Genomic DNA, 15350 nt, shown 5'->3' on the forward strand with positions numbered 1-15350 from the left:
ATTGGTCTATGGTTGGGGGAGGGGAAGGACTTTCCAGAAGTTTGAGTTATGTAAAGTTTCTTAAACATAACAGCCAAAGCCAAATCCATATGAGAAAAAAATTAATAAATTGTTTTTCATCAAATGGAAACTTCTATTTGAATGACACTATTAATGAAAAGACAGGTTTAGAGACTGGGAGAAAATACTTGAAAATGATATCAAGTAGCAAATAAACATTTAAAAAGATACTTAATATTCTTCAGGGAAAGGCAAATTAAAAGCATGATGAAATATCGGTACACACCTATTTGAATGTCTAAAGTAAGAGGACTGATGATACCAAGTGTTACGAAGAATGTGAAACAACTAGGGGGCACCCAGATGGTTCAGTGGTTGAGCACCTGCCTTCAGCTCAGGGGTGATCCTGGGGTCCCAGCATCGGGGTCCCCGCAGGGAGTCTGCTTCTCCCTCTGCCTGTGTCTCTGCCTCTATGTGTCCCTCTAAATAAATAAATAAAATCTTAAAAAAAAAAAAAACTTTTATATAAAGAGAAATCCTTTGGTAAAGCGAGTATAACCACAATTGTTTTTGCAAGGTTTAGAGTTATACACCATGTTTCTTTGAGGCAAATATATTTTATATGAATTTCTTAGACTTTCAGTTTTTGAAGGAAGGATGTGTCTTTTACTGATTCAAGTTAATTACATGCTTTCATGTATATTCTTTCTGGCAACAAGGTCATCCACCTGTCTCGAAAGCCTATTGCTTTGCAGCCAAGACTTAGTATATAAAATGACTGAGAGAAACAAGAGAAAGGGAAAAAAAAAAAACACGCAAAACACAGACATCAATAGCAAAAGTTAGAACAGGCTCCTGAACAGAGACCCGGGCCCCAGCGCTCAGCCCGGGCTCCGCCGCCAGGGCCCCGCCCCTCGCAGAGGCGGGGCAAAGGCCCGGAAGGGGCGGGGCCCGGAGCGCCCACCGCCCGGCGGAAGGAGCTGGGCTTTCTTTTGCGCGCGGCCGGCGATGGAGGAGGGTCCTCGAGGCACCGTCGCCGAGCGGGCCCGGCGGCAGCGTCTGCGGGCCCGTCGCTGGGCTCTTCGAGGTGGGCGTCCTCGCGGTCTGAGTTCCCCCTCTTCGTGCCGGGATCCCGACTCAGTGCCTCGGGCTTGCTGCCCTGGGGCGCCCGGGGCCTCCGCCGCGTGGCGCGAGTGGGTCCCTGGAGGCCGCGGTCTCCTTGTCCGCCTCCCTCAGTCGACGCGGCCCCACCTAACTTCCCGGTCCTTGGCTCGGCCGCATTTTCTGAGTAACCCGACGGGAGTCTTACTCTCCCCGTAGTAGACTCCGCTTTCAGCTGTTCTAAGCCCAACAATTGATCAGGGGCCCTCGGGTTCGGGTGGTTCCGAGGCGGCGGAGGGTCCGGCGGGTGCGCTCGTTCTCCTCGCGGCCCTTCGGCGGAGCCAAGCCTGGTGCGGCCTGGACGGCTTTAGGGTCTCCTGCGGGGGTGAGCACTTACCCCTAGCAAAGGAGCATTTTATACGAGGGGGAAGGGACTGTCTCTGGGGTAAGACCAGCTTTGCGGAATGGACTGTGTTTTCGGATTGGCTTTTAAAACCGTTGACAGCAGTAACTCTTCTGGTAGGAATTAGCGTTTGTGAGTCTTCCTGTAAATACGCCCTAAGGACGTGGTGTCGAAACCCGAGAACGGTGTGTCCGGCTGCCCCGCCCGTAGGTGTTTGCCTTCTCTGGATGTGTTTGGGGACATAATTGGGACATAATACAGAAGAACCGGGTCAACAGCTGGGAGACTGGAAAACCGTTGCCAATTCCACAAGTTATTAATGGATGGATTACACCCATCGATGAGACTGGGTGTAAGCCTGTGGTTTTTTTGTTGTCTCCCCCAAATATGTTACTGTCCTCTGGGCAGTTGTGATGGCCAAAAGTAGTTTATATTCGGTATTAGTCATCTTAATTTTGAGGCTTAAGGGACTTGAGTCCTATTTTTATTGGTAAAAATATTGGTAATACAGGTAATTCCTGCAGCATAATAAATAGAGCCCACCAAGCCATGTAAGAACTGTGATTTTTTTGTAATATGACGGCATCTCATTTCTTCCCTATCCCGTTGTCCTGCCTTCCATCCTGGGTGCCTGTCATCTGGGCATTTGTATCCAGTCTCTTAGCTTTTTGAGCTGAGTGGGATGGATGGCAGTTTTATTCCGTCCACGCCTGGGTGGCTCAGCGACTGAGCGTCTCAGGGGCTGATCCTGGAGACCCGGGATCTGAGTCCCGCATCGGGCATCGGGCTCCTTGAGAGGAGCCTGCTTCTCCCTCTGCCTGTGTCATGAATAGATGAATAAAATCTTAAACAAACACGTGTCCCTAAACATTCTTGTAGGCTTTACACAAATGGGATTATGCATGTGGTTGTCAGTAGTTCCTGTGAATCTCATTACACTGAACTCTTCCCTTTGGAATTATTCATAACCAATAGTTTGTGTTCCTAATATTGATTATGTGAAATTATTTCCAGACTTGAAAATGATAAATTGTTTTGCAAGGTCCAACATTTGATGTGTCTTCATAAATCATCTCCAGTAGCTGTCTGGTTCAATGATTTATCCTCCTGGGGTGCTGTGGGATATGATCTGTGGCCCTGGCCGTTCCCTTTGCACTACCTAAGTGTGCTTTCAGGCAACCTGGGATTTAATTCTACAAAACTGTCCAATAATGATGCCAGCATAATGTATCTGCTTTAAAACTGTATTAGATTTGCCATTGTGATGCTTTAGTTGGAAGTCTGCACACTTGTTTCTATATGTGTAACCTTTAACCTGACTCATCTCCTTGTCAAGCTCTGAGACAGAAAAGCAATGGTTAGGTACTCATTAGGACCATCATGTCTTAAAATCGATACTGCCAAGGTAAAGAACATTGTATACACCGTTTTTTCTGTCCATGCTAATAAGCCCATTTCCAGCTTGGAAGGATCATTTATGGAATTATTAGGGCCTAAACAGTCAAAAGTACTAATAGAAATTTAAAATTTGGGTTTATCTGTTTTGACTACCCCAAAAAAGTAGAATTAAGCAGAAAGTAATTTGTTCCTTAAAAAATGTGTTAACAGAAAATTGTTCCAGTATATGGCCTGGTTTTAGTAGTTTTTATTAAAAAGTTATTCTGGGAGTCAGGAAGGTCACAAATATGTTTATGGTTTCTGACAAGAAGGGGAAAAAAATCTTACTGGATCGTTCTTACATGTAAGATGCCAAACAAGCAGATTCAAGTACAAATGAGCACTCAGTATATTTTAATTTCCCTGTGCAACAGAGCCTGTGACGTGAAGATGAATGAAGGTTGTCCTGTTTTCCAGAAACCACTTAGAGGATGGCTGTGATAAAACACTAGGAGTGTAACTGCATGTAATGAGGTACCAAAAGTTAATGTTAATTGTGCTTTTTTGTGTGTATTTGTGGTACTGTTATGAAGAGCAGTACCAAAAATGTTTAAGACATTTTTTACATGGTTAAAAACTGGCACAATGATGACTTAAATTATTTTTTGCCGTTTACCCAGCTGAGGGTTTCTTTGAAGAAATAATTTTAAGACTGAGATGCCAGTAGCCTGTAATAATTATGTGAACTACTCAAGTATAATACAATTTTTTATTAAAATGAGTGAAATGTTCTTTTCAGCATATAGGTAGCTGCAGATGAATATTCTCGTCCATAACTTTTGTGATTGAAATTCTTCGTTGCCTCAAGTAAGTAATTAAAATTTGTCACGCAATCACAGCTACTAATAATTCAAAAGGATCTGAAACTCAAAAGGGCTAGGGCCATTTCCTGTTAATGTTGCCTGTGTGTATCAGGAGTAAGAGTTCATTTGATTTTGACTATGGAATGATTTTCACTATTGGTTTCTGATTTTTTTTTTTTTCCTAGAGGCATGCAATTGGAAGGAAAAATGAAGAACTGGTCAAGAAGAGATGAATTGAAACATGTTGAAAATTAATATTTTATTTAACATTGATCACCTCACAATAAGTTATATAGAAAAATACATGTTTAAATACTTATAATTGCTAGGCAATAAAGTATTAATCTTTAAAATATATCAAATGTTTAAACAGTTCGATTCTTATAATTACTAGTCAGACTGTTTATAACATATTTTAAGGATAGTATGTTCTTGTCAATAACTAGCTCATTTGTGGAATGACAGCCTTTGAGGGGGCAGTCAGCTGGGGAAACAGTTCTGCCTTTTCTTGCCTCAGGGGATTTCAGCAAACTAGATAACCATGGATGCCTCCCCTTAAGAACCTGCTACTATACCTAAGAATGAGTATTTAGAATCTCCTAACCACCTTGATGGATTATCTCTTATAAGTAAAGATTATACCTGTGACCTACAGAGTTTAAGATTAAATCTTATTTTATTCTTTGTTTTTACCTCTGAATAAAAAAAGTAATCCTGAGGTGCCTGGGTGGTACGGTTGATTGGGTATCCAACTCTTGGTTTCTGCTTGGGTTGTGAGATCAAGCCCCGTGTCAGGCTCTGCCCTGAGTGTGGAGTCAACTTAGGTTTCTCTGCTCCCCCCTCTCTTATTCTCTGTCTCTCTCATGAATAAATGTTAATGGAAAAAAATTAGAAACATTAATTGCTCTGGAAAAAAAATAATCCTGATGCCAGTATAAGTATGTTACATTAAGGAAAATAGTGACTGGACAGTCTAGTCTGTCCAGGACTTGAGGATTTACAATAATTTTAAAACTGAATTCCTAACTGAAGACTTAGGTAAATCTTACTTTTCAACCCTATTGAGTCACAATATATAAATTACTTGCTTTTATCCAGGTTATAATTTCAGTATGGCAAGTACTGAATGTTATGTTAAACATAACAGTATGTATGTTAAACATACATACATACATGTTAAACATAACAGTACAAAACCTGTATAGCCACAAAGAAGCCACAAGATAAGGTTTTAACTAGAATTACAGAACTGTAATATATAAATTGTTTTTTAAAAACTAGCTTTACTTTCTTAAAATGGAATATAGGTTTCTGGGACTAGTGAATAATCACTACTGAATGACTTGTCAAAGGTCTGTAGAGAGACCTGTCCCATCTTTATGGTTAAGTTCCATGAGGTACAGTTTCTAAAGAATCAGGGTTATTTATTTTAGAATTTCTATTAAGCCTTTGAAAAATTTAAAGGATTTGGGGATTTTACAACTTAAGTATATTTTCTTCACCATTCAGAGTAGAACTCTTCCCTCCGAAAACAGACTGGATTTGCAAATTGGTTTCTTTGCCTTTGGTAACTTGCTTATAACCAGTTGGGTTTAAAAAGCCAATTCTTGCTCCTTGATTTGACTTAAATTATTATCATTTAACTTGGCTTATAAAATATGGGAAATACCCAAGCTTTCCGTGACTTCATAATTAGGGCTTCCAAAACTATAATAGACGTAATGATACGTAATAAAATATGAAACATCCTTCAGTTTGAGGCGTCTGTTTATATAAATTGCTGTTATTTACTCAATTCATTTGTCAGGTTCTCAGGTGCAAGAAAAATGGTTTAAAATAACTTCTTTGTAGGTAAATATTCTCATTTAAAGTATTATTGCCATCTTGTGACAAATAGAGGGAATTACATAAAAGGGACCATTTTTTACATTGCTTAATTTCTAAATTCATATTGAGACCGTCTTTCGTACATTTAAGATAGCATTCTAATGCATTACTGTACATAGTAGTACCTGAAGCATTACTTCAGAGTCCCTTTTCACTGCTTAAATATGAAGAAAATACTGTCCTCCGATTGCTTATTCATCACTAGTGAAGATAGCTGTCCCAGGTCCATATGTGGCAATAAACTGCTGGAGCTGCTGTTGGCATTGAGTCAAATAGATATCCCTCTGCTCTAAATACTCTTCATTATACAATTCAAACGGAAATACTGTACTTGGAGCAACACAAAATACAGTGGCCCCTAAGTAAAGAAGGAAACAAGTGTAAAGTCCTTGAAGTGCTAAATGTGAAACCAGTGAAACCATGTTTTCAACTAAAGTTTTAAAATTAGGTTCTGGGGATGCCTGGGTTGCTCAGCGGTTTAGCGCCTGCCTTTGGCTCCGGATGTGATCCTGGAGTCCAAGGATCGAGTCCCACATTGGGCTCCTTGCATGGACCCTGCTTCTCCCTCTGCCTCTGTCTCTGCCTCTCTGTCTCATGAATAAATAAAATCTTTAAAAAATTAAAGAATTAGGTTCTGATCTATTTAGTAGGATATTTCAATAATCATTTAAAGCTGACTTGATTTTGAGACTCGAAAGTTTCAGTACATGCACAAACTTACAAATGCCAAGAAGTATGTTGATCACATTTTAAAGTTTAGGAACTAGTGGGACACCTAGGTGGTTCAGCAGTTGAGTGTATGCCTTTGGCCCAGGACGTGATCCTAGAGTCCTGAGATCAAGTCCCACATTGGGCTCCCTGCATGGAGCCTGCTTCTCCCTCTGCCTCTCTGTGTCTCTCATGAATAAATAAAGTCTTTAAAAAAAAACAAAAAAAGTTTAGGAGCTACAGAAACCTGTTATCTGTTGACCTAGTCATTACATTTTGAACCTGAATAGTGATGTGAAGAGGTGGAAGAAGTAGCGGAGAGAAGGTATTAGAAGGTAGGGAAACTTGATAAAGATTAAGTGGATGATTGAGGATAAAGACATCATTGTATGTTTCTCTATTTAGAACCATTGAAATAAAGGCAGACATAAGCCTATTCCATAGAATAGAAAAAGCCTGGAAATGACCCCTCAAATACATGGTTAAATGATCTTTGATACGGGTGCCAAGACCAATGGGGAAACAAAGACCAGTTTACAAGTGTACTGAGAAAAGAATATCCGTACGAAAAAGAATGAAGTTGTTCCCATACCTTATAGACCTAAACATAACTAGAACAAAATTGGGGAAATACTTCATGACATTGGATGTGGCAGTGATTTCTAGAATATTACAAGCATAGGCAACAAGAAGAAACAGGTAATTTAGACCATGTCAAAATAAAAAACTGGTGCATCGAATGTTACAATCAACACAGTAAAAGGCAACCCATAGAATGGGAGAAAATATTTGGAAATCATTTGATAGGGGGTCTACAATTCAACAAGAAAACCCAATTCAAAAATGTGCAAGAGAACATTCTTCCAACGAAGATATACAAGTAGCCAATAAGCACATAAAAAGATGGTCAATATCACTAATCATTAGGAAAATGCTGTGAGATACTGCCTCACACCCATAAAGATGGCTACTACCAAAAAAAAAAAAAAAAAAAAGCAAATGTTGGCAAGGTTGTAAAGAAAATTGGTATGCTTGTGTACTGTTGGCGGGAATATAAAGTGGTACAACCCCTATAGAAAACAGTATGGTGGTTTATCCAAAAAATTACTTTATGACCCAGCAATTTCATTGATGGGTATATACGCAAAAGAACTGAAAGCAAGGTTTCAAAGAGTTAAGTGTATACTCATGTTAATAGCATTATTCATCATAGGCAAATGTGGAAACAACCTAAGGTCCATTGTTGGATGAATGGATAAGCAAAATGTGTGTGCGTGTGTGTGTGTATACACATGCATACACAGAATAGAATATTCAATCTTGAACAAGAAAGAAATTCTAATGCATGCTACAACATGGATAAGCCTTGAGGACATTATACAAAATGAAGTAAGCAGGACAAAATAGGACAAACACATGATTCTACTTATATGAAGTACAAAGGGAAGTCAATTTTATCAAAATAGAACGGTGGTTGCCAGGGCCTGGGGAAAGTCGAGATTGGGGAGTTACGGTTTAATGGGTACAGAGTTCAGTTTGGGAAAATGAAAAGGTTATAGAGATGGATGGAGGCAACAATGCAAATGGACCACTGAACTGTACACTTGAAAATGGTTAAAACAGTAAATGTTATGTGTATTTTACCACAATTTAAAAGAAAAAAAACCTTTGGCTATTACTGTAGGAGTAAACTCCTGTTTCCTTGTTGATTCACTGAATGACTACTGTGACTGGCCAGTCGTACAGCTGCTAGCCAAGCAGAGAGTGCCTCTCTTTTAGAGCTGTCTGTCATCAGTAAACATTTATATAGCCTCAGACTTCTGTGACTGCCCCCTTTACTACTCTCTTTAGCTTACCTGAATCTTTGCTGTCCCTTGAGAACACTGCTTTCTTCCCTGTGGCATTCTCAAGTGAAGCTGCTTTTTCTCAAAACACCCCTCATACCTTAGTATCACAAGACAGAGACAGTGCCTAACTTGCTGCCCCTTTGCTGCTACCAAACCATTCTCACCCCTGCTTTCCTCTACATAAAAATCTTTCCCCTAGGGACGCCTGGGTGGCTCAGTGGTTGAACATCTGCCTTTGGCTCAGGGTATGATCCCGGAGTTGGGGGATTGAGTCCCACACTGGGCTCCCTGCATGGAGCCTTGCTCCTCCCTCAGCCTATGTCTCTGTCTCTCTCTCTGTGTCTGTCATGAATAAATAAAATCTTTTTTAAAAAAATGATTAAAACTTTTTAAAAAAATCTTTCCTCTAATGCCCAGTGCCACTTGGGCTTTATTACCCTTTGCCTTCCATGGTAAAGTCAACAACCAGTTGTTAGCACATGGCTCACAATCTTCCCCTCTTCCCTAATACTTGCCATTCAGTGATTTCCATGTGAATTACCTATTTAATTCCAGACCTCCCTGTCTTGATCTTATCCCTTTTAACTCCACTATGCATAGAAAGGTCATAGGAAACTGAAATCACCAAAAAGTTATTTCAAAGCCATGAGTTCAAATGTCTCCCTTCCCTACACTACCTCTTATACTTCTAGTTTCTTGGACTCTGAAACCTCCAATTGGCTTCCTTCAATTCACTTCCTTCTTTTAACCTATTTAAAATTCTTTCCCAAGCCAGTCCCTCAACTCCCTTGTCCCTTGCCTGTCACACTCCCCTATAAAAACCTCAACTCTGCATGAACCCAACTATTTGCTTTATGTCTGCACTCTGGGCTGTTAGGCAGAGAAGAGAATCACCTAATTGGCATATCTTGGTTTCACTTTAAATGAATCACAGAAACCTCAGATGGTAGGCACTTGCACTACCAGAAGACCCTGCTGGGTTTGTCTAGCGCAAGTGTTCTTCTGTCCCCTACAATGCAACTATTATATTCCATTCTTCTCAAGTGTTTTAGCTGGTGACCTTGTGTAGAGTCTATGACCAAATCTATAGACTTGATTCTATGTCCATTTGTCTTCTGTCTTATAAAATGAACTTTTTTAAAAGATTTTATGTATTTATTCATGAGACATACACAGGGAGAGGCAGAGACACAGGCAGAGGGAGAAGCAGGCTCCCTGCAAGGAGCCAGATGTGGGACTCCATCCCAGATCCCGGATCCCGGATCCTGGGACCACGCCCTGAGCCGAAGACAGATGCTCAACCACTGACCCACTCAGGCATCCCATGAAGTGACTTTTCTACTAGAGACCAATATCTCTCACATATACTCTGGATTTCATCCTCTCATTTTTTTAGTATCTGTAGTATCATTAGTTTACTCTCTATTGCACATCATAAGACCTATTGTCTTTAAAAAAAATCTTTTCTTGGACCACACATCCTTCTTTACCCATTGTTTTTCCTCATCTTTATAGTCAAACATCTCAAAGTTGTCTGTGTGCTATTTCCATATCCTCACTTCTTATCCCACCCAAATACCAACCCTTTGAAGTAGTACTGATGATGGCCACCTATATCCTTTAGATTGCCAAATCTAATCATTTATAACTACACTTGATTTTCTTTCCACATTTTAGCTCCTACTTCTCAGTCTTTTTTAGTTTCTCTTCCTCCTCAACTCCATTTCTAAATGTGGAAATTCTTCAAGGGCACTCCTGAAGCGTTTTGAAAAAAAACTTTTTTTGAAGATTTATTTATTTTCATGAGAGAGAAAAATATGGAACACTTCATGAATTTGACTATCATCCTTGCGCAGGGACCATGCTAATCTTCTCTGTATCGTTCTAACTTTAGTATATGTGCTGCTAAAGCGAGCACCTGAAGTTCTTTGTATAAAGTCTTTCTCTAGGGGATTTCAGAGAATTTCATCCATTCCACAGTGATGAGTACCATCTCTCTGCTGATGATTCCCAAATTAAATTTCTTTTTTTAAAAGATTTATTTATTTATTTATTTATTTATTTATTTATTTATTTATTCATTCATTCATTCATTCATGAGAGAGAGAGAGAGAGAGAGGCAGAGACACAGGAGGAGGGAGAAGCAGGCTCCATGCAGGGAGCCCGATGCAGGACTCGATCCCAGGACTCAATTCCAGGACTCCAGGATCATGCCCCGGGCCAAAGGCAGGCACCAAACCACTGAGCCACCCAGGGACCGCCCCCCCCAAATTAAATTTCTAAATTAGAACTCTCATCTAAACTCCAGATTCTTCTCTCTATTGGTATCTCTGTAGGATCCCTCAAACTTAAATCTATAATTTGGTTTATCACCCAACCTTTTTTTTTTCCTAGTCTTGGTAAATAGTTCCATGATCCACTTAATTGCTCAAGGCAGAAACTTGGAAGTTTTCCTTAATTCTTCCCTCTGCCCTCTGTCCCAACACAACCTATTGGTTTTTGCATCCAAGAAAAATGTACTTGAGTAGGAATCAATTTCCTGCTATTTTTTCCCTTTTTTTCAATTTCCTATGTTTAAAGTAACACTTAAGGATCTCTTAACATTGATGTTTTGCTTAAGACTTACAAATCAGGAACACATGGGTGGCTCAGTCGGTTAAGTATCTGCTTTCAGCTCAGGTCATGATATCAGGGTTCTGGGATTGAGTCCTGCACTGGGCTACCTGCTTGGTGGGGAGTCTACTCCCTCTCCCTCTGCCTGCCCACTCCCCCCTGCCACTAGTGCTTGCTCTCTCTCTCACTCTCTGTCTCTCCCTCAAATAAATAAAAATCAAATATACCTAACAAATTCATTCTGAAAACAAAAGCTAAAGGAAAAAAAAATCTTCACAGAGTTTTATTTTCCTCAGCAAATGTTTTCTTAAATGCTTCAAGAAAGTCTTGACAAAACAGTTACCAAAATTGCCATATTCTACTACAAGAGTCCTTAATATTATAATAACATAGTTCTTAATGTGTGCTAGTTTTTTTTTATCAAGAATGCTTTTAATTATAGAATAAGAAGAGTGGGGATCCCTGGGTGGCGCAGCGGTTTGGCGCCTGCCTTTGGCCCAGGGCGCGATCCTGGAGACCCGGGATCGAATCCCACGTCGGGCTCCCGGTGCATGGAGCCTGCTTCTCCCTCTGCCTGTGTCTCTGCCTCTCTCTCTCTCTCTCTCTCTCTCTCTCTCTCTGTGACTATCATAAATAAATAAAATTAAAAAAAAAAAAAAACCAGAATAAGAAGAGTGTAAAAGATAACACCTGGCTGACTCAATCAGTAGAGCATGTGACTCTTGATCTTGGGATTGCTAGTTTGAGATCCATGCTGGGTGTAGAGATTACTTTAAAAAAAAAACAAAAAAACCCAAAACTTAAAAAAAAAAAAAAAAAAAAAAAGTAAAAGGAGAATGTAAAAGATAAAGCAAATTAAAAACGAAAATATTTTGGGATGCCTGGGTGGCTTAGCTGTTGAGTGTCTGCTTTTGGCCTGGGTGAGTAATCCCAGGGTCCTGGGATCGAGTCCCTCATCAGGTTCCCTGTGGGGAGTCTGCTTCTCCCTCTGTCTATGTATCTGCCTCTATCTGTGTCTCTCATGAACAAATAAATATTAAAAAAATCAAAAAATAAAAAATATATTTTTATATCATTCCTCTTATTTAGCATTGCTTGGGAACCAATGTTTTTCTCCTTTGGTACATAAATTAATTCAGCATGATAATTAACTTTTTCTAGGGGTCATGAACCTATAAGACATACTTCATAAAATGTACCATTCATTTGTCTATAAAAAAGGTTTTATAAAGCACATACATATAAAAATGTTTATATAATATAGAGATTCATGAGCCCCTAGACTTATCTCTAAGTATCCATGAATCCCAGGATAAGAATGCTTGGGTTTAGATAACTATAGAATAAAGTCCTAATGTTGTAATGAATCCCTGCAAAAAGTCATTACTATATAAATTGAATTTAAGGCAAATATAAGCACTGAACATATATACACAGAAAAGTCAGTGTTAATACATCCTTTAAGTCCCAAGGGTGGAACCAGTTTGTTTTCGCTTTTTTTTTTCTTAAGATTTAATTTATTTATTCATGAGAGACACAGGCAGAGGGAGAAGCAGGCTCCATGCAGGGAGCCCAACATGGGATTTGATCCCAGGATTCCAGATCACTCCCTGGGCCAAAGGGAGGCGCTCCACCGCTAAGCCATCCAGATGTCCCCAAAGTTTGTTTTCAAGGATGGTAATATCTTATCAAAATTAATGTCTCATCCAATTCAACAAAGACCTTTGGGAGAATGACTCTCTTTACTCTTAAGAGTCCTTTTACATTTTTTTTTTTTTTTAGCAAAACCACAATAAGCTCAAATTCGCTATAAATAATTAAATGCAATAGTCACAGGATTAGTATAGCTAGCAATTCAGAAAGGAGGTGACACCAGATGATCACCTTTTCTTTGGCTATGTTCCTAACTCCATTGAGGGGGACTGCTTGACAATTAAATGTTGCATGTTATTTGACAAGGAAGATAAATTGAAAATCACTTCATGTATTAAGTACATGTTTTTTCAGAATTCTGTAAACACTGCAAAAGTTTAAGTATCTGAGCAATCATGCACAACAAGGAACTTACAGATGATACTACCTATATACAATTAGTAAGTGTTCAAATTCAACAAGCCTTACCTGATAAAAATTTATTATTGTTTAAAATCATATATAACATATTAAAAGACTAATAATATTTAAATTATTTATAGTGATCATTAACAAATTAAGAAATTACCATATTTCAGTGTGAGAGATATTTCAAATAATAAGGCTGCAATTAGTGCATCTTCTTTAAGCACTTTATTCCTTAAGCTCAGTCGAGCATGGGCTTCAGCTAGGGAAACTCTGAAAAAGAAAATTGATGCTAATCAAAATATGTGGATTTTATAAAGATAATATATATTTTGGAACGCATGGGTGGCTCAGTGGCTAAGCATCTGCCTTCAGCTCAGGGCATGATTCTGGAGTCTGGATTCCAGCCCCACATTGGGCTCCCTGCATGGAGCCTGCTTCTCCCTCTGCCTGTGTCTCTCTCTCTCAAGAATAAAAAAAAAAAAAAAATTTTTTTTTAAAAAGATAATATATATTTTGGCAGGAACATATGAAGGCATATGTATACATAACCATACCTTAGAGAACAGCATATTTGCACTTAAAAAAAAATTTAGGGGCGGGGATCCCTGAGTGGTGCAGCAGTTTAGGGCCTGCCTTTGGCCCAGGGTGCGATCCTGGGGACCTGGGATCGAGTCCCACGTTGGGCTCCCGGTGCATGGGGCCTGCTTCTCCCTCTGCCTGTGTCTCTGCCTCTCTCTCTCTCTCTCTCTCTCTGTGCCTCTATGAATAAATAAATAAAATCTTTAAAAAAAATTTAGTTTCTCTTCAAAGCATTTTTTTCCTACCAAGTTTAACAGACTGTTCCAGAGCAAGCAAATACCCTGACTTGTTATCAAACACTTGGTTTCCACCCTGGCTTATCTTTATTATTCTACACCTTCTTCCCCAAGTTCTGTTCAGATAAATACACAACTGGGAAAATTAACCAAACTAAATATCTCTAATAGATATCTTTGGTGCTTTCTTCCAGTTCTTCATCTATTTAAAGTCCTCAGAATCTTGAAATTTTAGTTTTGGAAGCAACCTTAAAGTTCAGACTCCATCAGATAACTGAATCTTCTCTACAACATGTCAGGTTACTTACTCTCCAGTCTCTTTTGAACTTTTCCTAGGGCTCAGTAGGAATCCATTCCTTTACCTTTTATTTTTTTTTAAGATTTTATTTTATTTTTTAAATTATTTATTCATGAGACACACAGAGAGAGAGAGAGAGAGAGAGAGGCAGAGACAAAGCAGGCTCCATGGAGCCTGATGCGGAACTCGATCCCGGGACTCCAGGATCACGCCCTGGGACAAAGGCAGGCGCTAAACCGCTGAGCTACCCAGGGATCCCCACCTTTTATTTTTAAACTAAGCTTTGATTACCTTAAAAAAAATCTCTCAAGCTCTCTCTCTCTTTTTAAAAAGATTTTATTTATTCATGAGAGACACAAAGAGAGAGGCAGAGGGAGAAGCAAGCTCCCCGCAGGACGCCTGATAGAGTACTAGATCCCAGGACCTTGGCATCAGAACCTGAGCCAAAGGCAGCTGCTCAACCAATGAGGGACCCAGGTGCCCCTCCCTCAAGCTTTCATTAGGCATATTGAATGATGCTGAACTTGGAAATCAGATAACCCGGGTTAAGGCTTTAGAATTTACTATCTCTGTGACTTCATATAAATCATTTACTTTCTGAGGGTTTTTCGTTTTTTAAAGATTTTATTTTTTTTATTTTTTTTAGATTTTATTTATTTATTCATGAGAGATACAGAGAGAGAGGCAGAGACATAGCAGAGGGAGAAGCAGGCTTCCTGCAGGAAGCCTGATAGGGAATTTGTTTCCAGGACGCCAGGATCACGACCTGAACCAAAGGCAGACGCTCAACCACTGAGTTACCGGTGCCCCTTTCTGAGTTTTTTTTTTTTTTAATTTATTTATTCATAGACACAGAGAGAGAGAGGCAGAGACACAGGCAGAGGGAGAAGCAGGCTCCAGGCAGGGACCCGATCCCGTGACTCCAGGATCACACCCCAGGCTGCAGGCGGCGCCAAACCGCTGCGCCACCGGGGCTGCCCTCTGAGTTTTTTTTTTAAAGCTCAGGTATAACATGGGGACAATAATAATTCAGTTATGATTTCAAATAAAGCATTTGAAAATTTGGGGACTCACAATGATTATATAAATTTAAGCTGAAATTGGTTTCACTTAAATTTCTTTTTTAAAAAATATTTTATTTATTCATGAGAGACAAAGAGACAGAGAGAGAGAGAGAGAGAGAGAGAGAGAGGCAGACACAGGCAGAGGGAGAAGCAGGCTCCACGCAGGGACTCGATCCCCGGACTCCAGGATCACGCCCTCAGCTGAAGGCAGACGCTCAACCGCTGAGCCACCCAGGCATCCTGGTTTCACTTAACTTTCTACCCACTGGTCCCTAGTTCTGTTTTCTGAGATTATAAAACAAGCCTAATACTT

At 39.7% G+C, this 15350-nt stretch overlaps 1 protein-coding gene, 1 long non-coding RNA gene and 2 other non-coding genes across 4 annotated transcripts in view; 2 read left to right on the forward strand and 2 right to left on the reverse strand.

Moving 5' to 3' along the window:
- The first annotated feature begins 952 nt into the window (after window positions 1-952).
- On the forward strand, window positions 953-4462 carry LOC112929909 (uncharacterized). Its single transcript, XR_003237011.2, has 4 exons — window positions 953-1087; window positions 3316-3415; window positions 3681-3748; window positions 3930-4462. It is a non-coding gene; the product is annotated as an uncharacterized lncRNA (long non-coding RNA).
- Window positions 3518-3606, forward strand: LOC112932740 (small nucleolar RNA SNORD87). The gene has a single exon (XR_003237544.1). It is a non-coding gene; the product is annotated as a small nucleolar RNA SNORD87 (small nucleolar RNA).
- The window catches only part of MCMDC2 (minichromosome maintenance domain containing 2), a 36553-nt gene continuing 25191 nt past the window's right edge, over window positions 3989-15350 (reverse strand). Inside the window, exons 13-14 of the mRNA XM_026012175.2 lie at window positions 13021-13130; window positions 3989-5989 (exon numbers count right to left, since the gene is read on the reverse strand). Of these exons, the coding sequence (XP_025867960.1) occupies window positions 5823-5989; window positions 13021-13130 (277 nt within the window). The 3' untranslated portion in view covers window positions 3989-5822. The remainder of the gene's footprint in view (window positions 5990-13020; window positions 13131-15350) is intronic.
- LOC112932601 (U6 spliceosomal RNA) lies at window positions 9998-10104 on the reverse strand. The gene has a single exon (XR_003237502.1). It is a non-coding gene; the product is annotated as a U6 spliceosomal RNA (small nuclear RNA).

The sequence above is a fragment of the Vulpes vulpes genome, chromosome 13, assembly GCF_048418805.1.
Source record: "Vulpes vulpes isolate BD-2025 chromosome 13, VulVul3, whole genome shotgun sequence".
In the NCBI taxonomy this organism is placed as follows: Eukaryota; Metazoa; Chordata; class Mammalia; order Carnivora; family Canidae; genus Vulpes; species Vulpes vulpes.